This window comes from Glandiceps talaboti, chromosome 13 (assembly GCF_964340395.1).
Source record: "Glandiceps talaboti chromosome 13, keGlaTala1.1, whole genome shotgun sequence".
NCBI classification, from domain to species: domain Eukaryota; kingdom Metazoa; phylum Hemichordata; class Enteropneusta; family Spengelidae; genus Glandiceps; species Glandiceps talaboti.
The window spans coordinates 13,691,281-13,719,121 of record NC_135561.1 but is presented as its reverse complement, the minus strand read 5'-3'; the positions used below and the strand labels follow the sequence as shown (position 1 = coordinate 13,719,121).

General features: G+C 35.1%; 2 protein-coding genes across 3 annotated transcripts in view; both read right to left on the bottom strand.

Annotated features, from left to right (window-relative positions):
* The window catches only part of LOC144444481 (ras-related protein Rab-20-like), a 298,311-nt gene that overhangs the window by 4,156 nt on the left and 266,314 nt on the right, over positions 1-27,841 (bottom strand). The window contains exon 1 of one of the 2 annotated variants that reach the window (XM_078133909.1): positions 825-937. The exons of the other annotated variant lie outside the window; for it this stretch is intronic. Within the exon in view, the coding sequence (XP_077990035.1) occupies positions 825-865 (41 nt within the window). The 5' untranslated portion in view covers positions 866-937. Of the gene's footprint in view, positions 1-824; positions 938-27,841 lie in introns of those variants that run through there. 2 annotated transcript variants of the gene reach the window in all.
* On the bottom strand, positions 5,844-7,939 carry LOC144444280 (prolactin-releasing peptide receptor-like). Its single transcript, XM_078133693.1, has 3 exons — positions 7,745-7,939; positions 6,852-7,067; positions 5,844-5,984 (listed from the first exon to the last, which is right to left on the bottom strand). Exons 1-3 carry the CDS (start codon positions 7,937-7,939, stop codon positions 5,844-5,846), a joined length of 552 nt encoding a protein of 183 aa, XP_077989819.1.

Below are 27,841 nucleotides of genomic sequence, written 5' to 3'. Positions count from 1 at the left end.
TTGGAATCTCGTTTCCTCAGACTCTCGTCTGGGTGGTCTCGTAGAAGAGCCCCCCAGCGGTGAGAGTCTGGGTAACTAAGCTGAGACACCTGGTAACTTGTGATATGTGCTGTCTTTATGCTACAATATCTTAAAACTATTCTGGCCCTCATTTCCGCGCCACAAGTTGCAAAAAAGCATTCCTAGTGGCCAGACCATAAAATTCTTTATCTTTCCTATCTGAAATATTGCATAACAGTAAACAATTAGTCTTTGAGCACTAGTTGAAGACTGTATAATTGCATAATTTACTAGCAGTGAAAATGTCTACGTTTACAGTAGCTAGAATTAAGCTGGGAAAACTGGTAAAACTTTCCTTTATTCCCATAAATTAATTGTACCATAATTTTATTTAGCACCTAAGAATAATTAGGGAGATCTGACAGATTGAACTTTTTAATAACCACCCTATTAATTAGCAAGAATGTAGACGAGTGCAGAGAATACATATTTGAAATCAAACTAGGGAGTTAGGGTTAGTGGTTAGGAATGAGGTTAGCCTCCCTATCACAACCTTGATTTGTGCCTTCTATGTATCCAGTGGACTTTGGGTTATTCTCTCCTTTACCATGGCTTTACCATGACCCACCCCCACAACTAAAGCTTGATTATAAAGATGTTTTCATTAACATAGTTCGTTAACGCGTTCCGTCCATTTGAAACGATGACCTGTGATCGACTTATGACGCTCAAAGGTTACACCACCACACTTGTCTGTGGTTACACTACAGGTGTGAAGTCCAAAATCAGTAAATGCGCTACAAAGATTGTTCTGAAATACTTACGCTCTTTTCTTCTTTGTTGCGGGAGCTGCTGAAGAAGCCATGATCAGGCGCAAGGTCTTCACATTTCAGTTCATATTCAAATTGTATGTGTTATGATAAACTTCGATGCGTGATTCATAGTCACTACATTTGGCCACAACAACTTCCGGGTTTATAACATTTTCCATTGAGGGCGCTCTCCAGGTAGAATTCATGCCATCCCATCCCATCCCTAGTCCATGCACACACACCGAAAAAAAGGCGAAGATTTACACATGTTCTTGACTACTTGTCTTCCCTAAACGATGATACTATAAATGTTGAGTGTAATATATTCACATTGTCTGTCTTTAGCTGTTATCAGTCAATTCTCTGGCTACATATAAGACATGTAAGAATGTTACTTATTCTGCTACGTGTACAGTGGCCAACATTCGACCGCTTGGCTTATCTTCTTGACACAAGCTCAGACTACATCTTTAAGCTTATTGAACATAGAAGTTACTACAGTCAAATAGGCCTACATGTGTAAATCTTCTCAACGTAATTTATACAGTATAGTACTTAGGTGTGTACATCGATAGACCGAGGGTCTATGGTACACCTAAGTACTGTACTGTATAGATTACGTCAGTTGTAAGCAATAGTTCACGTCTGATGATTCTTCTGGTGAAACGGTCCGTAGCGTAAATACATATAATGTAATATCATACTCGTCTTCTTTCATTTAGTTTGTTTGTGTGTATATATATATATATATATATATATATATATATATATATATATATATATATATATACATGTATATATATATTCTTCCTATTCTCTGTAGTTCAACTACCTTCATACATTACAATTGTCTGTCTGTCTGTCTGTCTGTCTGTCTGTCTGTCTGTCTGTCTGTCTGTCTGTGTCTTAAAATTACTGGATTGATTTCGAAATTTCCCACATGCTATTTAAATGACTAGACCAAAACTGTTAAGCCGTATTAGCATATTGTATTTTATTCACGTGCGTATTTCGACAGTTTAAATGAAACTTGGTTGAGACTAGTGATGAGACTAAATAGCCTATATTATAATTATATTTTTCAGTATTCAGATCAAGACGGGAAACTTGTTACAGGAATATTTATTAGGAAGTAAAACATGTTGTAACATTTTAAGCAACACTGCGCCTACTATTTGACCTATGACACCAGGCATTTGCATTTTGCCAATTTCAAGTTTTCATTTGTGTCTAAAGATAGATAGGCCCAAACTGAGTGACAGTACCTCTAGACGTGCCAATTCGATTCGTGAAACTGTAAAAAAAAAAGTTTTTACATGAAAATGAAAACGTCCTGACGTTGTACTAGTAAATTTAATTGGTCAAAAATCACAACTTGAATCAACTCGAAACTCACTATCATTTGCTACTATAAGAGCATACACAATAACGCCTAAAACCAGAATCGTTGCGTTGAGTAAAAAGCTTGTTACGTTTTTTAAGCAACGAAATCAGTTCTGAATGTTAAAAGCGCAATAGATAAGTAATAATAATATAATGATAATAATGATGATGATGATACTAATAATAATAATAATAATAATAATAATAATAATAATAATAATAATAATAATAATAATAATAATGTTGATTTTTATATTGCGCTTTCTCACTCTGTGCTCAAAGCGCTTTACAATTATTACCCTTGGCACGGATCTATATTGGCACAACGGCTCTTTACTGATACTGCCTCAATTGCAACTCCCTGGGGAGCATACAATGCATTGCAGCCTCTACAAGTGTATATGATTAAAGCATTCACAGTGCAACCTCTATTCTGACTGAGGCACAATCGTGGTTCAAATCTTGGCCATGGATTTTAAGCCATTCAGAAACAAATGGCAGCTAGCGACGGGGGCTCGAACCAGCAACCAACAGATTCCTAGTCGGCCACGCTGACCATTCTCCCATCATGACTCCAAATCCAAGATCCAATTTGGAGAGTGACAATGCACCAGTGATGTTATCGCGTCCACACGTGACCTTTTAGATTCTGGCTGGAAGGTTGAGTTACGTCGTAACATGCTTAAAGAACTAGCCAGTATAAATAAAGATTATTATAAGACTATCTGTCGTAATTCATCAATTTCTATGGCTCCCAGCTTGATGTGTCGTGCAGAAAAAAAATAGATAGCAATATTAAAATTATTATTTTGTCGGTATAACTGACAGGTATAAGATCTTTAAAGCAGAAAGCCAATGACAAGTCCCTGGTTTTAATGCAAACTATATAAGGTTTTAATTCTCGTTGAATAAGCAGGTACAGAATCAGTAATCCGATCCTCGAGTGAATATTTAAATCTTTGTTTAATACTAGCTAGAGTTTTTTTATTAGAAAACCACCAGTCGGTCTATGAAAACATTCCTTGTTGTAGCTAGTGTCATTTCATGATGGCGCGCGTGTATTAAGAAACTTTTATACAAACAATTTAATCATAGAGTTATATCGAAATGTTGATTATATATATTCAACGTTCAAAATATGCCAATAAAACTTGATGCTAGATGTGTATTACCATTTCCCTTGGTGTCGCATTTTCATCATAGTCCCAGTTTTAATACTAGTCCCTGTCGTCATTGCAAGTCAGTTGTTTTGACTTTATAATTAGTTATCCCAACATGGTTTGATGTTTCTCTATACCCGGTGAATATACAAACCATGCACTAGTTGTCTAGAAATGCTGTTAATCAGAACGTCGTATTTTTATCAGTAGTAGACAATTACAACTGACTTTTGCCAAAGTCATCTCATTATCACACTACTATCAAACAAACATGTATTGAATGATACAATATAACATTCATTTAGGTGACCCTGATGTAAGTTCACGCTATTGTTCTTATCAGTTTGTTTATGTCCGTGAAAGTTAGTCATATAGCCTTATATAATTATGCCTAACTTTCACAGACATAAACAAACTGATAAAAGCACAGCATTTATCTACACCTGAGGCACCCGCTATTGTTTTTGTATAGTAAGTCAATAATTTCATTATAGTGACATGAAGTAATAAAATATCTCCCAGCCCATCGGGCTTATAAGTCACCTTGAACAAAAAAAGGATACATTGACTATATAGAGAGGCTATGAATATAACTGTATAAATAACATTGTATAAATGTGTATCAGTTTGATAGTGTGATAAGGAGAAGACTTTCCGGTATCTTCAAAACCAGATTTACCAGTGATAAAATTACATTCTTATCAGAGGCATTTCTAAAGAATTGCTGCAACGGTTGTATCAATCGTAAAGGTTCAAAACAGTGTTTGTCCATGAAAGGCCATTGTTGTATTTGATTATTGCAGAATCGAAGAAAGAATGTCATTAATCTTGTAATCATATTTATTTTGGTGCATACAAATATAAATGTCAGGTATCCACCGTTCTCTAGATATACAAGGAGAGCAGTTGGCGTGAAATAAGTCTACTATATATCACAGTCAGCTTTCCACATTCGATTAGAATTTAATCAAAGCACATATACCGGCCGATTTGGTCAATGTAGCCGCATTACAAATCCCATGAATATAAAGTATATACAATTATGAACCACTACAATTGACAATATGAAACAATTTGAAAACGACAACTTTATCGTTACATAGTAGACATTAGCTGATGGCTATAGTACATCTAGTATGTATAGTTTTATCAACGAGAATTTGATATTTAAAGATGTGTTGGTACAGCGCAAATGAGTTTTCAGATCTTGAGAAGGTGCCATCACTCCACAAGCTACATATGATTAGAAAAACAACGGTGCAATTGCAAAACGTGTTGTATAGTATACTTCTTGCAGTCATTAATATTATTATACGTAACTTTATTACAACTGTATAGAAAATTGACAATTCTATTTGGGTATATAAGTGTAATAAATATATCCAAGAACACTACAATGAAATAGGCTAATGTTGTGAGTATACATGTTTACGTCACTAAGTAAAACAATTCCCTCGATTAAATATTTTTACAAGACTTTATTAGATACATATCTTAAACTGTTTGCTTTAAAAGTTATATTCTGTACAAAATGCAATCAAGTGTCTACCACTCCAAGAAATAACGAACCCCGCCCAATTCATGCATTAGATTAGACTGGTTTAAGTAAAGAAGCAGTGAAACTTTGTAGGAAATACAAAAGAAAACACAAGGTCAATACAATACCTTGAGGGTGGACTTTGTGTAAGAAACTTGACTAAAAACACATAAAAGGTGATAAATAAGTTCATATCCCTTCAGAGGCACTGATGAATCTCTTTGTTTGAGTAAACCACAGACAAGATTAAGAAAGTAAACATACTATATATAATGTGAAAACAGTTAATCGTGGTCTGTATTTAGACGCGGATTATATTTTGTCATAGTCCTATTAAATCTCCTGTATTTTTTTTTCTTTATTACTAATTATATACACATATTATATAACCTAAAACATGCGATATAATAATCAACATGTACAGAGCACATTCTATATAGAACGCTCGCTACTCACTGAGCATTCGAACACATATAAACTATTACGAAAGAAAACTTCAGACAAATCTGCTCTGGGTTCTAGATCTACCATTTTGTGTTTACGTTTCTTCAAAATGATTAGTAATACCTTTAATCATAGTTTCAAACAGCAACATTAGATTAGTATTGACCTCAGAATCAAGAATACAATATGTTTTTCAAGTCACACACATGTACGTCTAAAACAGTCGTGTACATCGAAATATATAAAACCAGCTTTTCAGGAACAAATCGTATGTTTTTCGTCTTACCACAGGGCATACAACTCTTGTATCTGTTGCATGACTTCGTATTTATTCGTAATGATATTGTTAACCCAGCACAAAATTGCAATCTTCGCAATCCACAATCCTGCCCAGAGGGAACGAAAGGATACATCACGGTTAAATGATGACTGTCTTCTCAAGATCGTTCTAATTTTTTTGCTTGTAACCATCTAGATGGCTGTGTTGAGCTAGGTTATCCATTCTTTCTATCTGGCATGAAGCATAAAGGTTTCAGTACGTGCGGATTTCCTCCTTGATGATCTTAATGATCTCACATGAGATTTGTTCGCTTTACAATTACATGGTGAGTCATCTCTCCAGTGGCAGTACAGCGTCGTAAGGTCTCTCTGAATACAACATATGAATACAATTAGTACAAGAGTATCTCCCCTCCCCCTCTTCAGCTGATAAGGAATGTCATTGACATGAAGAAAAAGAGTATGTTCAGAAAACGGGTATCTAGGTCGGAATTTATCCCATTGCATCTAATAAACATATGTCAGTTGCATTGTTTTTTGCTTCAGTTTAGTTTAGTTTAGTTTAGTTTAGTTTAGTTTAGTTTAGTTTAGTTTAGTTTAGTTTAGTTTAGGTTGGTTTAGTTTAGTTTAGTTTAGTTTAGTTTAGCTTAGTTTAGTTTAGTTTAGTTTAGTTTAGTTTAGGTTGGTTTAGTTTAGTTTAGTTTAGTTTAGTTTAGTTTAGTTTAGTTTAGTTTAGGTTGGTTTAGTTTAGTTTAGTTTAGTTTAGTTTAGTTTAGTTTAGTTTAGTTTAGTTTAGGTTGGTTTAGTTTAGTTTAGTTTAGTTTAGTTTAGCTTAGTTTTATTTAGTTTTATTTTATTTTGAGAAATTGCTTCGACAAAGAGAAAAGATACTCGAGAAATACAATGTCACAGTCATAGGTTTATGTAATGCAATAGAATAAAATAAAAACCATGACAAAACACAATGTATATCATAAATCAAACCCGCAATCTACAAGACCTTGTTTCTCTGGATTGGGATAAAACTCACCAAAACATTTTGACCCAAGATGACCCAAGGACTCTACAAGACAAGCAGATTCTCTCCATTTTATCCTTATGAATGTAAGAATATATGTGTAGATTTGACCGCTTATATTAGGGCCACTTGGGTTACGAGGAATACGTTATTTTTAAATGACCTTAGGCCAAGTTGAGTTTGCAATACTACACAATTAATATATGCCTCAAACTCACCCTGCATTGGTCACTAAGAAATACATACACAATTGGATTGAAAATACTATCAGACAATATCGGCCAGATAAAGGTGCAGGCACGAATTACATCCGTTGTCAATGGGTGTGTTTCAAGGTAATCGGGGTTATATGTTACAAGTACCAAGTTGTACAAATTGACCGGAAGCCAGCAAATAGCAAATAGAATGACGATAGATATAAGTGTTCGGACAGTCTACAGAAAATAAAAAGAATATTTAGACATTCAAAATGAACACAAATCAAGGAAATAAAAGCATTTTAGTAAACTGTGGGCTCTGAAGAGAGTCATATCACGATTTCAAAATGTCAGATTAAATGTTGTTTAATGTTCATTGTTCTGTGATTGTCTTAGTACAGAAGTCAGCAGACATGAATATGATTTAGAATATCATGACTCTTAAGTGCATATTACCTTCAGCTAAATAGCCCCGTGTATTTCTTGTTCACCTAATGCATATGCATGTATGCTAACTCTCATGATCAACAATGAATTGCCGATAGGATAATTAATTACAATTTCCCAAAATAAAATAAAATAATACAAAATAACAAACTAAAATAAACTAAACTAAACTAAACTAAACTAAACTATCTAAACTATATTATACTATACTAAACTAAACTCAACCAAACCAAACCAAACTAAACTAAAGTAACCTAAATCACTTTCCAGAACCCAAAGTTTATGAGTTGCGTTTCCTTTAATATAGTCAGTGTTTCACACAAAACTATTAGTAGTGCATTGTAAGGTTCGTCTTCTATGAAATAAAGTGTGTTTTTTCAAATTCATAAATTCATAGAAATGTTCGTATTGGTCTACATTTAAAATCTTTCGTCTATATTTATATATATATATATATATCATACAACCTTCACTTTAGTTTTCCTCAGTCTAGATTCGTCATCAATATCAGTACATCCTGGTCTCTTATGTCGCCACAACACCACAATAACCCGTATGTAGCACGTTGAGAGTATCGCCATAGGAATGATAAATGTCATGATAAACATAGCCCATATAAAGAGGTCGAAGAGATTAACCGTTCGAGAAGTTGGCCATCGCATGGTGCATATATACACAACTCTACCAGTATCTAATAAATACCCTTCCGTATAGGTGTACAGTAGCATTGGACACCACATTATCAGTGGTATACACCAAGACAAGATAATTATTATGTTTCTCTTCCTGGATGATACTTTAGGTTCCATTGGGTACATCACTGCATAGTACCTATGTATCCCTATCGTTGTCAAGGTAATGATGCTGACAAACTGCGATACCTAGAGGTATTTTAAATGGAGGAGACAGTTTACAGCATATTCAATAAAATCAAATTGAAATGAAATAGTATGCACAATATTCTATTCGATCCTGACCTTTTAATACTCAAATGCCAAAAACCGCGTCTCTGTGCTCAAAGCGGTTTACAATTATTACCCCTAGTGGCTTGGATCTATATCCCTGTATACATCCCCAACTCCCTGGGGAGCATACAATTCATTGCATCCTTTATAAGCGCATAGGACTAAAACATTCACTGTGACATTACTCTATACTACCAGGCCACCAACTATACAGTTGAATGGGTGGACCGAGGCACGTACAGTCGTGGTTCAAATCTTGCCCAAGGACTTCCGCCACTCAGAAACAAACGGCAGCGATGGGGCTCCAACCTGCAACCTGCAGATTCCAAGCCGACCACTCTAACGATTCGCCCATCATGAATTATTAACAAGTATTATCAATTATTATCGCCAAGCATGCACACCATATGCGGTTTATAGTAAGTATTGATATACAGCCCATTTAGTGTTACCGTCCACTGGCACTGTTTGATACAATCACCCTCAAACCAATAAAGCTGTATATTACATATCAATGAGTAAGCACGATCGCAATTTCTTGCTACATTTTGTGTACTATTAAATACACAATATGGATAGGGTGGGTGCTTGTGAATGTGTGTACATGTGTGTATGAGAAAGAGACAGACAGACAGACAGACAGACAGACAGACAGACAGACAGACAGACAGACAGACAGACAGACAGACAGACAGAGGCGGAGAGGCAGAAAGGCAGACAGACAGACAGACAAACAGACAGTCTGGCAGACAGACAGACAGACAGACAGATATAGCCAGATTGTCAGAGAGAGAAGGAAGAAAATATATATTGATGTTTAATTGATTAATTGATAATTACATAGATCAATTGATTGGGATTGATAGGTCATATGAACCTTTCGAGAAATGTATACAATTATTCTTTTAATGACAGTTGTTACGTGCAGCAATAGTACCGACATCAGCGGTTAAAAGGTACCATCGAATACATACATACGTACACACACACATACATACATACATACATACATACATACATACATACATACACCCAGACAAAACCCCACATATATTGTACAGAAATAACCAGGTTTGAGATGATCCATATCACTTCACTGTGGAACTGTTAAGGAGGGCAGGGTGGGGGGGGGTTATATTTATGCAACAGACCTGGCATGACTCCCTTGGCTCTCCCCTTGTAATTACTGAAGGTTCCCTCATGTGAACATTTGAGGTAAGTTATAATAAATCCAAATCATGAAATGCTAGACAGTTATAGTCTGTAACAGTCGTGTTTTTCTAATATCCGCTTTTCTGAAATTTCAATAAAATAATAATGAGTGCTCAAAGTGAATAATCGATCGCGATAAGCTTATTATTCAGACGTGAATAATGACAGAAAACTACCCACACGGGTAGATGAATGTATACAATGCACATTATATTGTGCAGACTGTCCCAACCTTTCAAATAATTATGCACAGAAAAACAATTATTAAAGCTTTTGTTTGGTTGAAGTCTATTGTAATAAAAGGATAAAACAGCCTTGAAGTAGTAAATTAATCTAAAATAGACTGGGAATAACATGAAAACATTATTCATCAACAAAAAACATGGTTCTTTACTCCTTCGTCACATCTGTTTTACAACATCTCTATGCTTCAATATTCTACCTCCATTGTTAGACCTCATTAGTCTTCTACAATAGTCTTACAAGAGGTCACATTGACATGGACAGGATGCCGCATCGTTTCTATATAAACAGCTATGTTCTCTTTCCATATGGTCCATGTGGACCGAGGACAGCTCTAATCATTACAAGGGCTTGTTTCATTGTCAATCGAAAGAATATGATATCTTATTTCCTATACTAGTATCTCGATCGTCCAAGTTGAAAGCATGATTTTGTTAAAATGGATTGTAGCCATTCTGCAATGTGATCAAATTACAAACCGTACACGTAAATGTATACTTGTCTCATACCATCAATCGTACAGAGCGACAATCGCAGCATGTTTTGTGTGCTCCCTTTAAAGACCTTATCCATCACCAACTGTACACATGTACGTAGTTCAACATAATTACACGAATGCCACTTTCTTCATTCACCAAACATGTCAGACTCTCTACATGCAGTCGGGGCATTAAGGCAAATTTTATATAAGTTGTCCAACAATGTAATTATGTGAACAGAACAACTTTTGCTTAAGTAATATTATTGCCTATAGGAACACGTTTTCCTGCTTAAGGGCTACAATAGCTCTGTTTTAGTTTTATCTTAATTCCCTTAGAATGTCACTAAGATTGATGTCGTTGCTTGGAGTGAAAACGGGGTGAGTATGTGAATCCGATGGCTGTATTCGGTGATAGTTTATGATTCTGTACTGTATAATTAATATGTAATGGGTTTTACGGTAAACTATGTTCGGCTTCTCTCAATACGGCAATCCAGACTGCAAACAGGAAATTGTACAATTTGGCTTGTGAATGGTATAATCATACTTAAAATACATACAGATTTGAAATAAATGTTTTCATTATGACATAAAAGGTCTATAACTAAGACCTTGGCTTTCGAACGGTTACACGTATCAGTTTAAAAAACTGACTGATTCATTTGTTCTATTATCATTCGAAAGTGAACGTGAAGTATAAAACTCAATATTTTGTTTGTGTGAGGGGGGGGGCATCTACAGGATATACGTATAACTCCTGCAATGGTTCCTACATTGGAGAAAAAGGGAGATTGAAACTAAAAAACAGGATAGAAGAATACAGAAAATGACTCAGGGAAAAGACCATGAAATCAGCAGTGGCAGAACATTCATGGACCTGGGGACACCCAGAAAATATTGATGGGTACAACTTATGCCTAAAGATACTAGAGACATACACAGGAAGTGGCAGGAGGAATCTATATCCGAAAGGAGAAATGAACCGAGGTGGGGGGTTGCTGCTGTCACACGCACACGGTGAGGTCATCAGTTCCGAAGATTTGGTCAAAAATCACATGACGCCAACTGGCAAAAACAGTCCGTCCACTGAAGAATTTAATCGAGTCTAAAATAACCTTTATATATATATAAATTAATAAATAATTTTTTTTAAATATTTATTTATCATTTATACCGCTCTACATACATATTATGTATTGAGCACTGTTTACTCCAGTATAGACATGTTACATATACTGAGTTTATATATATATATATATATATATATATATATATATATATATATATATATATATATATATATATACATATATATATATATATATATATATATATATATATATATATATATATATATATATATATATATTGTTTTAATAATCAGCAATGTGACTATATTCTATAACCTGAGTGTCAAAATGGGTATAATATAATGTAAAATAGTCTGAAAAAAAGTTCAGATAAGCTTACGATTTGAGTATCAAGGAATACACGTTATGATACTAATAGTGAATTTGATACCAAGCGCTGGTCGAAATTATATTGACTGAGACAAATACAACTATATTTGTTGGACTTAAATCTGAAGGCATAACAAGTGGACCAGTGGGATCTGAGAGTTAATTAAAGAAATCGTAACTAGACGTATGTGGTACACATGGGATCTTTCACAAAACTGGTTTGGACCAAGTAACATAGTGATCGATTCTGTCAGACAAGACGGCCTGCTGTTAGCTTTAATGAACCCAGGTCTATCTTTATCTTGGTTAAGGTAGAATGTCGTTCGGTGATCGATTTCCTCGAAAAAGACTTTCTATTTTAAATCTCTCCAAACCTTGTTCAATGGAACCTCGTTTAGAAATAATGATGAAAGCAATTTGAGGTACATTGAAATTTGTATAAATTCCCTACAGTATTAGACGGACATGTTGGATTCTCCATTGGATTCCATTTGGCGTATATCTAAACAATTTTATGGCTTTCGTTTGCGTTTTCTTTTAACATATTTAAAGAAACTTCTATTTTTTATATGAGTGTGTCTATGTATGTATGTATGTATGTATGTATGTATGTATGTATGTATGTATGTATGTATGTATGTATGTATGTATGTATGTATGCATGCATGTCTGTCTGTATGTATGTATGTGTTTGCCTGTCTGTCTGTCTGTCCGTCTGCCTGCCTGTCTGTCTGTCTGTCTGTCTGTCTGTCTGTCTGTCTGTCTGTCTGTCTCTTTGTCGGTCGGTCGGTCGGTAGGTCGGTCTTATTTGTTGGAGCAGAAGGTGGTTGAAAGAGTTGACTGCAACGATGATTAATAGAAGGGATGTCACAAATGACGCATGTCAGCTAAACTGTAACATGAATTGAATGTTTGAAAGGAAACAACAAATTGAGGAAATTTCAATTGCTCTCAAAAGAAGGTATACGAAATAATTGTTGACAACACTTCTACTTGGTCGGCAAAATGGCATACATCTTAGCAATGATAGAGTTGTAAACCATGGTGCAACTGTATCCTGTATATCAAATTGGATACTAAAATACTGAAGTTAAGTAGGACGCTTAACTTAAGTCTTGTTACAATAAAATGTTATTTGTTGATATTTACCCCTGGACGTTTTGCCTCCCCCCTTCTCCCCATGAAATCCTCTCCAGGGCTAGAGCGAAATATTAGTGTAACTTTATAGACAGTTCCCCCCCCCCCGGTGGCGAACTGCGCTCAAGATCCTCTGTGCTCGGTCGGAGCTCTGGAAAGGTTTAATAAAGACACGTTTGATTGCAACCAGACCTTAGCTAACCCTTCTACTTAGCTTTGATATTTTTAGAAAAAAATCTGATATACAAGTCCGATATGCTGTAAAACACCACAAAGCACAGCTGAGGTGGATATATATGGAGCATTCTCCCAGCCAATTCGCCACTGGAGACTGTCTCTAACCAACGTTTAGTTTATACCAACCCCGTCGAGGATCAAAGTCCTATGGGAGGGACTAGAATGTCTAAATTCCAATTATCAAACGCAGTCATTCAAAAACAATTGCGAAGTGTTGTTGGTGTTAACATTTCATTCTACTACAAACACGTTACTCGTAAATTTCTCTCTTACACTTCAAACTTCACGACTTCAACATGATCAGTGATATTCTCGCCACAAATATCAAACACGATGTCTCTACTATTAACACATTACTCATAAGCACGCTACTCAGACTTCAAACCCACGACTTCAACGTGATCAGCGCTCGGTGTTCTTATTCTTTCAAATGTCAACAAAAAAACCGCGATGTCATCAAATCCATGGATCAGAGTAACACTAACAGAAATTTGAACCTAATTGTACATTGAATGCATACGAGACCTGCGTACAAAATAATGTCAGTTCAAATAACGATAAGATCCTCTAAGGCATGGTTTCTTAAGAGCTTTAGGGTTTAAATAAGACAAAGTTATATCTTAATTTCTTTGGAATGTCTGTAAGATTAGTTTCGTTGCCAGCGTTAAGAATATGAGACGGCTTAGCTATGTGAACGCGAGTAATAGATAACACATTTTACATTGCTGACAGAATCACCAAGAGTGTTCCGCTGTATGACATTTAAATCAACCATTATGTTAACGTAATCAATGTTGTAACACTGTATCAGAAGAGAAGTCAAAACAAACATTGAAAACGTAACGAGTTTATTTACACTGGTAAGATACGTTCTGTAAATATGCATACATACAAACAAACAAACAAACAAACAAACATACATACATACATACATACATACATACATACATACATACATACATACATACATACATACACACACACACACATACACACACACACATACACACACACATACATACATACATACATACATACATACATATATACATACGTACGTACATGCACACGCAAATGTAATTCTCGTGACGTAGACACGCGTTATCGTGACGTAGAAACTTGTCACGGTCGCAGGACCAAACAAATGATCTTAGAACAAAACGATATGTAATTGAAATCAAACTGATCTGAACTTAACTATCTAAGCTAAGGTGCAGTTATCTCAATATTAAAATGACTGGATTTTCGTAAGAGACATTCAACATTTGATAATCTACAACATGTCTAATAGTATGTCGGTGTGGTAAGTCTCGGTGCAATGACCCAATGGTAGTGATATGCTATACTTTTGATCGCGTTAATCTATCTGGCTATTAGACGTAGACGATATGAGAAGTGAGTAATCTTAGTGTGGATGCGGCATGCTAATACAGTACTATGTTCATCTTACACAGTGCCTACACATTTCTATATAATTAGCCAGCCTAGCTACAGCACTAGTGTAGTATCGATCTCAAATTTCCCGACGGCGGTATATGTGTGTAGATGCCAGGAGGACGTGGACATAAAACATGGAAACGCTGTGAATTGCTAGTCTTTTTTTTTTAAAATTATTATTCATGTGATTTTAGAGTGATGGCTGCATGAAAGTGTTTATTTACATTACATTATTTAATTGTGCGAAAATGATTTATTGAATATCAAAAACGTTTAGTTTTTCGGTACAGCTTTAAAACACAGAAATTTTAATATAAATGATGAATGATACAGTTAGTCGGCAATCCCCCTATCTATCTATCTATCTATCTATCTTTTTATTTATCGTTCTATCAGTTCTTCAGCTTGTTTCATGATACATAAAAAGATCTCTTAATTGCGAATTAAATGCTGTGTATTTGAAAGTTTTGGCACTTTTGAATCTCAAAATACATTGGGAGATTTTTGACACATAGTTTCTGTCAATAACTCACTGATATATTATGTATTCGAATAATGTAAAATAACATAGACAAATATATTCTATATTGAGATTATTTTTACTATTCACAGTGTATAGTGTGGAATGCACCTTTGTATAAATCATTGATGTTTCAATTGATTTATAATCGACGTGATAGAAAAGAAAAAATGTTATTATTAATAAATGATTTTTGCTATTCAATAACCAATCTTTCTGCTAATAGAGCTCTTTGAAAGCAACCACTCAACCATATTTCCAAGTTGCCGATTGTATATGTTTCTTCCTTTATTGGTAATCAAATGTTGTAGACATCAGGTCGGTCAACCAAATAACGTTAACGTGCACATGTCACGTGGAAGTATATGGAAATGCTAAGTATTTGAATGTAGAGATGACCTCTATAGTTTCTCGTTGAAATGTGGACTTTTGACACCTACTTATTCTTGTTATTGACATTCGCTATGGTACATCTATGCTCATTGTCCAGCCAAAAAAAACCAACAACAGTACTATCCTTTCTTTTACAAATAATTTTGATAATGATTTATAATATTTGAACCTACCTTCAAAGTATACTGGGCTATTTTACATAATGCGTCGCCAAATATCCACTCAGCCATCATTATAGATGTGAAGTTCAGCGGTATACATATGATAGACAATGTCCAGTCAGATATTGCGAGATTAATCACGAGACTATTCAAGTGCTTGCCTTTTTGCCGACACACCATCACACCCATGACCACAGCGTTGCCACAGGCAGATATAGTTACACAAATAGCGAAGAAAACACTCAGTAGAATAACGGTCTCCTTCGGCAATGCGTAGATATTATATACGCCAGACGTTGTATGGTTGGTGAAATTCATTCTTTCTGAATAGTTGTCATTAAAACTAGCGTTCTCCATTATTGTTAACAGAAATCGGTTGATAAACATCCACTGAGTCGAGTTGATTATTGACCGTTATTTATTGAAAGGAGATATCTGTAAGTTGATACGTCGGAATCGAAGCACCACCCATCGAGATTACTGTAACACAGACAATGTCTGTACCAAATATTTTATAATTCAGATATCTCTTTCTAATCGGTTACGTAGAGCAGACTTGAATACATGTGTTCGATCGCCTGGTACTAACCAATCAGAATGAACACAGTTTATGACGTCACGGAAGTCGACCCGGCGTTCCCGTCTTGAAAAATAACTGGTAGAGTGATCGGTTGTATAAAGTGATAATTGAATACATCACCTGTGGCAAAAGTGAAAGAAAGCAAGTCATTCGTATCTGGTAAAACACCGATAGTCCGACGTCAACATATTTATTAATGTTGTGTCTGACAGATTGAATGTGTCTGACAAAAAATCTGAGAATTACATTACAAAGTCTATCTCTTCGTTTGATGTTTATTGAGTACATTTATTTTCTGAATCTTAATATGTTTTTTTTGCATAATTTATTCGAACCATGCAACTATAACAAGCAACGCATTTAGCCCAAGTATCCGCAATGATGTGACTCTGGCTTCCTGCCTTTCTGTCTGTCTGTCTGTCTGTCTGTCTGTCTGTCTGTCTGTCTGTCTGTCTGTTGATGTATCCATCCATCCATCCATCCATCCATCCATACAGACATACATACGTCCATCCATCCATCCATCCATCCATCCATCCATGCATGCATGCATGCATCTATCCATCCATCCATCCATCCATCCATCCATCCATCCAACCATCCATCCATCCATCCATACATACATACATACATACATACATGCATGCATGCATGCATGCATGAATGCATACATACATATATACATACGCATGCATGCATGCATACGTACATACATACATACATACATACATACATACATACATACATACGCATGCATACGTACGTACGTACGTACGTACATACATACATACAAATCTTTCATGTCAATGAGATACATACTACTGTCTTATCGTTTATAATCAAATGTTTTACAGAGACGACTCTTGGGTATTTAACTTAATTTTTAAATGCAATATCCGCTTGTTATAAAAGAGTAAAATTTCCTTTGTATAGTTACAATTGCAACCACATTATTATTTCAGTTGATATCAGTAAGTCATGAAAGGTCACCTCTACATCGAGCGTTTAACATCAAGAGAAATAAAATCAATACAATAAGTCATACACCAACTGCTCTACACTGGCATACGGAATGCTGGGATTGGAGCTCAATTACTTATGCTGATGTCATCAACACCATTAATGTCTCTATCTATTATTTTTAGCTTACAAGTCGATTACGTAGACACAATAGAAGGATTTGGAGAAACCATGGACAGACTGTCCGACAGGATCATTGGTGATATCAGCATGGGCGCCAATCCCAGAATTCCCTACCCTATAGTGTACAGAGGTTGGTTCATCGCTAATTTGAATAATTTTATCCCTTATATTTTTAGAGACGCTGTGCGATCTGCAATATTAAAAGTGACTTTTTATGAATCACTGGAACCAACTAAAGAAGCTAGGATAAAATTAGCCTTGTCTTTGTTCCAATTTAAAGTGAAATCTACAATTTGTCTTTTGCTGATGTAATTGTATTCTTCTTTACTTTATAAAAAAAGACTGACTGACAGCTCACATTGGAAATTGGTCACAATTAGTAGTACATACCATGACATTACATACCTTGTGTCTTGTATCTCCCTTCCAATTAGCTATAGTATCCTCCATTGTCAATCAGAAGTAGAACATGACAACGTATATATATATATATATATATATATATATATATATATATATATATATATATATATATATATATATATATATATATATATATATATATATATATATATATATATATATACTTAATTCAAAAGGATAAGGCTGTTATAAATCATTACTCGGAGGTTTACTTCTATAGTTGGCATTGGAATATTTATTTTCATGGCGAAAATTTGAGCTATTTTGTTCAGTACCATAGTTTTTTCAGCATTGATGATACTCAATATTATATGGTTGGTTCCTTTCCTCCAAATTCCAAACGGTAAATTCAAATATTTATAAGGCCTGACAAGGTTTCACGAGAAGACCAGGAACACTTTAAGAGCTGGAATAAAACTATAAAACGATAAAACTAAATTATTAAGGCTCTCCTCTTCCTTCTGTTTGACACTTTGAATGTCTGCCTGCATGCCAACCCACCAGTCTGTCTGTCTGTCTGTCTGTCTGTCTGTCTGTCTGTCTGTCTGTCTGTCTGTCTGTCTGTCTGTCTGTCTGTCTGTCTTCTCGTCTGTTGATATCTCTGAATTCCATCTTCTTTTTCGCTATTGATTCAAAGCCAAAATGTTTGAATCAGTGTTCATTTAAGAAGTCAAAGGTGGTCAACTTAAACGCATTTAAATGTCGCTGAACATGCAAAGCTGAATTTGATCTTTCTCTTTTGAAAGGGTTGAATGACTTTCTGTATGCTGACGTACGTATGAATTGTTGTCGACAAAATATAAATTGCATCGAATGTTGGTAGAATATAGATCGAACGTGCCTAGAATATCCGAGGAGAATGTCTCATATTTGTAACACGGACTCTAGTTTAAACTGCCGATCCTAAACTTTTAAAACTTAGAGTTAAGAAAGTCTTTGTCTTTCCGACTTTCATGCACGAGGAGATGTCATCGGAAACACACAATGATTTTTTTCTGCCCATAAACTGAACTATTTATCCCTTTACTAGCGCCGATGGAATCTAATTTGATCACGCAATCCACAGCAAGATACGAAACCCTGTTTAAAAATAAACCACTATCATTTCTAGAGGATTAACTCCCACGGATTACTCTTTAATTTGCACTTGGTCAATTAAGAGCAATACAATTGCGCCAGAATGGAAGTAATATCATGTCTAGCGTTATCTCCGTGACTATTTTAAATTGAAAGCCACGACCTCAAAGGTTGGTCGACGTCAGGTAGGTCTAACACTTATAATTCAATTAGCTTGTATTGACTTACTGAAAAAAAGAATTCTCATTTACAAGGCCGTTCCCATTCATTGTATCAATACATGTTTCATTGTCAAAGTCTACACGATGAAATTTTTACACACACAGCAGTAGTGAGGCTTACTGTACTAGTGTCGTTTTAATTTTCAGAATGTCTCATAGTTTTCGGTATGGATACAGAACATGTTCTGCTTTGCATGTTCAGCGACATTTAAGTGCGTTTAAGTTGACCACCTGTCCACATTTAATACTATTTTAAGATGGTAATAACTGGACAGTATGTATGATATGTTTCACCTTAAACAAACCAAGCCCCTTAAAGGCAATTGCATGGCATATACAACGTGTCTTGTGTCATGTTTTATTTGACAACTGGCTTTAGTCTGTATCAAAATAAATATATCAATATTCATAGCTTCTACGTTTTACAAACAATATTCATATCTTGATAATATCCAACCCCAAACCACAGGGTAAAGGACAAATGATCAATTTTGTACTCGCGATAATGCGTTAATTCGGGCAAATAGTGAGTTTGTTCTCGCAAGCTACTAATAAATGCAAAGCTGATAAACTCAGATAAGACATTGATATCAGGTAGGAAATAGAAAAAAAAAACAGTGAGAGGAAACAGTATTTAAAACTTTATTTGAAATATACAGAAAATAATATTAGAAATCCGGAAAATCGCGAGTACAAAATTGATCATTTGTCCTTTACCCTGTGCCCAGACAGAGATACGAGACACGTAGATTTGGATACTAACGCTAGATGTAATAAATCGCCATGAGATATATATTTAAAATAATCAAAAGCTGTAAGATGTAAACAATACATTTTGCCTGAATATGTTCCAATGTGTTAAAAGCTGGATACAACAGTGCATTCACCTCGATGCACACATTGGTTTATATCTTTTACTAATATACATGTGTATATATATACGAAACAACAGTTGAAGCCCACTTTTAGGTTAAAGGAAAATTCCACTGCATAGTGCTGTTGTTAAAATCTCACCCAGTGGTAATGTTCTCTACAGTAAACAGTTGTATTACTTTGGTATCCCGTAGAGCTTAACAATGAAACCTTTCGGTTGGAAATTAACCCCTATCAGTCCCACTAAACATCAAAATCGTAGATGAATGATATAGCACATGTATCATCGAGAATGGAACTGACAGTGTTTGTCCATCTTGCATATATATTAATGGTGACATTTTAAATATGGTTTTATACCTTTATGTCTACTTACTGGATTTCATTAAACTTTTCCGAATAAAGCACATTATTTGTGCACCACTCTACGCATAACGTTACTATTTTCTTGGAACAATCGTTTCATTGAAGTAAAAAAAAAGCAATTACGTTAGGAATAACACGGTAAAAGCATTTCAGGGTTTTCAAGGAATGTCTATTGAAAATCACTAATTGTGAACACTTGCAAATGACGCAATCCTTTTTCAAAACATTTTAAGATATGACGACTGATTAAAACAAGCGTAGCCTCTTGAGAAACTACATGGTATTAGCAAGTTAACCTTTTAGTACATAAGTCCTGCTAAAACCCTTAAGGGGGCCAGCATAATCTAGAAAACGTGTTATAAGTGGTGAAACACTGTATAATCATCTGCTAATGATTACACGCTCTGCGGTTCCAGTTATTATTAAATACTTTGAAGTCAATTCTCTCATAAATATTTCTTTTTTTATCATCAGCTTCGGAGACATTAAAGTTTCTGCTGTTAATATATAATAACATGTTTAAAGACGATAGTGATTGGTCAGAGTTTTTGTCTGGGTTTCTATGTGGTCTTGCCCTGAGTACAAAAATAAAAAAAGACATTCGCGAATCTTGGTGCAAGCCTTTCATTGACGTCAAAAAGCAATTACGTTAGGAATGACATAGTAAAGGCATGTCATGGTTTCCAAGGAACGTCTATTGAACGATCAATTGGTCGATCCATAAATGATTGGATTGGTCATAGTTTTTATCCGGGTTTCTATCTATCTGGTCGTGCCCCGAGTTCAAAAATAAAAACAGACATTCGCGAATGTTGGAACAAGCCTTTCATTGAAGTCAAAAAGCAATTACGTTAGGAATGACAGAGTATTAAAGGCATTTCATGATTTCCAAGGAACGTCTATTGAACTATCAATTAGTCGATCCATAAGTCAGTTGCTTCCTTGTTTGTTTGATTCATTGCTTACTTACTTGATAGGTAGATTGACTGACTGATTGACTGACTGATTTGCTGATTGATTGATTGATTGATTGATTGACTGACTGACTGACTGACTGACTGACTGACCGACAATCTATCTGACGGCAATACAAAAGATTTTAGAATCAAGGAGAAGCTCTATCTTTGCGGAAGGAAACAGAAAAAAAGGGCCTGTTGGACGTTCTTGATATTGTCATGATCAGGTGTTGGCTGTCATGCAGCCATATCTAAAGAATCCACACTTCAAATTATGCAACATTGCTACATACATCAAACATAATAAGCACACATGACCTATAAAGCATGTTTGCATGGTATTTAGTTTTATTTAATAATTTGTATAATTAATAATTTCTGGTCATTAGGCAATATCTTAGAAATACAAGCTTCAAATCCATTGCTGATAACAATTTGAAAGTGTTAATTTGTTTGCTGTTGTTTTTGATACCTATATAGTAATACGTCATTGGCATAATTAATGACTTTTGATAATTAGGCCATATCTCAAAATGCCAGCTTCAGATTTCATATATTGTGGTACATCATGCATCAAACATACCTCAACGCACATGTTCTATAAAGTTTGTTTATGTAGTATTTATTTATTTATTTAATGAATACTTTGTCAGACGTTTGATGCAATTGTTGTGAAGTTTTAAATTGTGATGTTAATTTGCATAAATAGTCATTTTTGAAAATTAGGCTATATATTTTTAGAATACAAGCTTTCAGATACAGAATACAGATTTTAGATTCAGCTACAGATAGTGTAGTACACGCATTGATGGTAAAGAAGTTCACATGACCTTTAAAACTTGTTGATGCAGCATTTATTCTTAATGTTTCGTTTGCATAAAAAAACATGATTCTTCGATATAATTCTATTTGCCATTCTCGACTGACGGACCAAATTGTTTTCCATTACTGCGCTAATTCTGTTTATTGTACAGATATTTCATTGTCAACACAGGTCAAATGACGCAATGGTTAAACACTAGCGACAAAAGTGGGGCTACGTGTACATGTTTCGTTACAGGCTACATAGATTTTTGTATGTGCAATTGTACACCCCTGTCGCATTCCGGAGAATGATGTACAATTGCATGATACACTACAGTAAAATGATAACGGCAATCGACTTCCGCATCCATAAATATTAAGAGAATAGATTTGGGCTTTGAAAGAAGAAATCTCATTCTGTGTTGTAACCTATACTTGGAGATACTGAGCAGGCATGGCTTCTAATCTTGATTTGGTGGAGAAACAGCATCATCATAATCGCTGGTGGAAGGGTATCAGAGGGGGTGTTCCCCTCCCACTGTGAGAAGTATTTGAAAATAAAGACATGTAGGAGGCCTTTTTAGAGGCTTAAACTTTCAAACCATACACATTATTAAAATCCATACAATGCTTGAATATTGCCTTCAATAACCAATTTACTCTCATTTACATATACATTATTCTATGGCTATATTGTCTACATTCTAACCTATAAAGAGATATTAAGCTAGATACACACATTCGCCAAGCTATCGACTACCCCCTCTGTCTGTCCGTCTGTCTGTCTGTCTGTCTGTCTGTCTGTCTGTCTGTCTGTCTGTCTGTCTGTCTGTCTGTCTGTCTGTCCGTCTGTCTGTCTGTCTGTGCGTCTGTCCGTCCGTCCGTCTGTCTGTCTATGTATGTATGTATGTATGTATGTATGTATGTATGTATGTATGTATGTATGTATGTATGTATGTATGTATGTATGTATGTCGCTATCTCTCATGTGATATTTAAATTCATGTGATAATATATCATAGAGAGACACACACAGACAGGAGGTAATCGATATATACAGATAGAGATTTAGGCATGCGCAAACACATTCTCATGGCTGTTACCCGCCTTATAATGAAATAGAGGGTCAAGAACAGTAAATGACTGTTCCTGACGTTTAATTTAGTATAAATCATGAGCAAAATATTTCGTACTCCCTCCTTATAAACCACCAGAATTTTCATCCCCCATTCAGACCCACATTTATTTTCGTGGCTCCCCATTTTCTCCTCAGCCCCACTGACGTAAATTCTGCTCGTTCACTAAACATAATAACTCTATATGGCAATCTTATATAAATAACTATTTTCTAAGCATGCTGTACGATCGTCAAAAAGAAATCTAAATGCTTTAAATTATCCCTCTGTGTATAAAAGCTTTGCACAGCAGTGTGTTCACTTCATTCGACCTCCAGGAGTATATATGTACACACCAACTAAAGTCCATTTTGAGGTTAAAGGATCTAGGAACATTCCATTAAGTGAAGTGATAACAAGAATCGAACTTAGTGGTAATGTTGCACACATTGCGCTGATATACTGCTTTCTCAGCTAATAAAGCGTGAGAATAAAGCCTATCGCTAGATATAATCCCATTCTTACTAATAAATAAATGTTCCACAGACAGAACTGCTACACTACATTAGCATCTCTTAATGCGTAAGAATGACACCTTTCGATTAAAACCTAACCCCAAATATCTAAAACTCAAAATAGACTAGTTCTTGTTTATAAGCGATTTATCATCGAAAAGGGGTTATATCATACGAGACGTGTATGTATTGATCTTGGTGACATTGTTAAAGATAGCTTAACCTCCCTGATACTGAGTACATGTATTTCAAATTCTTGAATTTTTCTCAGTCTTTCAACTGACAGAAAACTGTTTCTGTACCAATTCACGTATACCACTGAAGGTTTGTCACATCAAGTGTTTTCCCAGTGATTCAGAAGGTGAACAACATTGTTTAAAAACAAACCGGAAAAGTATAAAAGGAAATATTATGAACGCTTGCAAATATATGGCACTGTACTTTCTGAAGAGAATCTCTAGATGATTACAGTAAATTAATCTTAAGTAATACAAGACGATTTTAAGCCTTTGAGGAGCCGTCAAAATAGAGAAAACATGCTCTAAGTGCATAGCCGCCATTGTCAAATAATTATTAAATGCACCGTGTTTCCAGCAATTGAAGAAGATTAAAAGACATTGGAGTCATGCCTCCGTATAATAGTGTGCTTTCTTTCTGCTGTTAGTCTCAACAACGTTGACATACACTTATCAAATGTATATGTAATGACATGTCTAACAAAAACATTTATTGGTCTGCTCGTGCCCTGAATCTACTATGATCAATCTTAAATTCACTAGCGAGGATATTTGTACTTTCAAAATAGTCATCTCCATTTAGTTTTGAATGAATGAATGAATGAATGAATGAATGAATGAATGAATGAATATGTATGTATGTATGTATGTATGTATGTATGTATGTATGTATGTATGTGTGTGTGTATGTATGTATGTATGTATGTATGTATGTATGTATGTATGTATGTATGTATGTATGTAAGATATGTAACTCGAGTGAAGTAGAGGATGAATTTCATTTTCTCTTAGCGTGTTCACAATATGACGTTCTTAGGAAGGAATACCTTCCACTCGAATACCAGTCAGAACCAACCATTATTAAATTTCAACGAATTATGAGGACTAGGGACACAGATGTTCTGTCCAAACTCTGTAAATTAATTCTATTTGCGTTTAAGAAGAGAGATTTTATTTTGATTTGCAACCGTGTGATGTAATATAATATCTTGTGCTGAAACGAAAATTTGTATATGGGCCGGAGGCCTTTGCATACAATAAACTATATTATTATATGTATGTATGTATGTATGTATGTATGTATGTATGTATGTATGTATGTATGTATATGTATGTATGTATGTATGTATGTATGTATGTATGCATGTATGTATGTATGTATGTATGTATGTATGTATGTATGTATGTATGTGATGTATGTGTGTATGCATTTCTTTCTTTCTTTCTTTCTTTCTATCTTTCTTTCCTTCCTTCTTTCCTTACTTACTTACTTACTTATCTACCTACCTACCTAGCTACCTACTTACTTACTTACTTACTTACTTACTTACTTACTTACTTACTTACTTACTTACTTACTTACTTACTTACTTACTTACTTACTTACTTACTTACTTACTTACTTACTTACTTACTTACTTAGGTAGTTATATGTATTTGTTGTTTTCTTATTTCATTTGTCAACTTTGTTTTCCTTTTAACTCCTGGTAAATAAATATTATCCATCCATCGATCGATCAAATTCTGATGTCACCCATTATCGACCCATTTCTTTACTGCCATTAGTCAGCAACGTTTTTGAAAAGGTCGTATTCCAATCAGTATATGCGCAAGTTGAGAGTTCCATTAGTTCTTATCAACATGGATTTCTCAAAGGTCGACCAACTACCATGAATCTTGTGGAATACACTGATTTTATAATATAAGCAGTGAACTCGATAAAGGCAGACAAGTGGATTCACTAGCACTGTACCTTGATTATTCGAAAGCATTTGATTCTGTTAACCATCTGCTTCTCATACACAAATTTTCAAATTTATATGTCGTACTTTGAGTTGACATCCATATGCAGTATAACGCCTTCGATGCCATACAGCGTTTATTGTAAATTACGTCAGCACATCACGTATTTATGTAATGTACCTGAACAGTCAGTCTCTCCCGTCACAATACAAATTTGAAAACTAATTCCTCAAAAATTAATTACAAGGAAGAAACTCTATATAGTCGATTTGACGCAGTGCCGATCTACAGAGGGGTCGTTAAACTAGGGCTCCAGGTACTCCTTATCGAGAGGGGGCGTCTCCATGATGGACAGAAATTCAACGTGACAACATAACAAATCATGAGAAAAATATTTTTCAAGCGAGCAGTCTGGAATATAATATATATGCAACCACTTCAATAATGAAGACAATTCTGACGTCATCGGGCAATCATGGGCTCACCTTATGACCCACAACAATTCATTAACTATATCCTTTGCCCGACAGTTTCTTACTGTGTCTAAGATTGCATTATGAAGTAATCTCTATGAATGCTTCTAGTGATGTTAGTTTTCCATTTTGAAGCAAGACATATCTCTATGCAGTTGACATCCATAGGGCATTCGCTGCAGAGATGCCAAGAAAATTGTGTAATTTTCGACTGATAAACTCATAAGGGAACGAACAGAATTTATGACATGGTTTCGGGGAAGGGGGAGGGGTCAGCTAATACATTTGACTCAATTTTCTTTCGCAGCCTTCATCGCGCCCACGCACAAAAATATCTTGCCTCCCCTCCCAAAAATGAACCCAAGAATTTTGGTATAATGGTTACACAGAATTTTTTATGTGTATTTAGATTGTACCGCCCCCCCCCCATTCCCCATTCTCTCTATTCAATCGCCCCATTCCTACATTCTATCTATTAAATTGACTACCCTTTAGCCTTTCCTATAGAGATGGGAAGCATTTTTTCATTTCTGACTGATTCACCCAGCTATAAGGGAACGAGTAAAATTCACGGCAAGGCGCAGGAGGGCTGAGAGAGAGAGAGAGAGAGAGAGAGAGAGAGAGAGAGAGAGAGAGAGAGAGAGAGAGAGAGAGAGAGAGAGAGAGAGAGAGAGAGAGAGAGAGAGAGAGAGAGAGAGAGGGGGGGGAAAGGGAGGGTGTGTGTAATATCGAATAACTAGTACTGTCATCTTTGCTTCAACACGTTTTAAATATTTTCAATATTTCGGATTAACGTATCAACATCCCATTGTGATGAATCAGAATGTCATTTACTTTCTTTTTCCTTTCCTTTCCTTTTTGTATATGTACAGCAGTAATTTTGTCTTCATTTGTCTATATTGTGTGTGTAAATTGTATTTTTGCCTCTTTGGGGTTAGGCTACACTGAGAGAAATATCCCATGGCAATAATAACATTATATTAAATGTATTGAATTGCACATTTCCCGTTTACTGAATGATTAACATCAGGAGTGGACAGATATGAACTTTGAAAAAAAAAACTATCGTTCCGTACACATAGTAGTATGAACAGCATTGTACAGTTGTATCTGACATCTTGTATAACACCTTATGAATTGCTTGCCCCCATTCCCTTGCATTATCAGAAAAAATAATGAAAAAGCAATGAATGGATGACTATCATCACTGATGCATTACTAAATCTAATTAGTGAACATCAACCACCGAGTCAATCAATCTAAACTATCAATTGAATGTTTTGTGTTATTTCAAGTAGTAGAATGCACTCAACTATACTCAATCGCGTCAACACGATGCAGCTACTCCAGGCAACCTTAGTTCAAATTCAGTTCAATGCCTTTGGTTACCTTTATGCTTGCCTTAAATTAGAAAACAAAAGTTTCTTTAATTACGGTACTGTAAATCTGAAATTTATGAATCAGGGTACAATACTTTTTACTGTGACATATTGCTAAGAAATATGAGATGACGGGTGCTTACAAGTTTGTTAAATTATATTATTAATATTTGAAATCTAGAGAATCCAAATCATGTAAAACGTAATGACACTGCTGTTTTTTGTCAGGTTGTACTTTTTCATAGAATGTTGAAAAGAATACTAAAAGTTAAAATGTTCACACCCAAAACATGGCCAATTTAGGTTCGTGTGAAAGGGAAACAACATGACTACAATATTCACCTTTCAAAAAATATAGAATTTTAGGTAATTATACTACTCTCCGACTCTTCCTCATTGGTTCAACTTAACCAT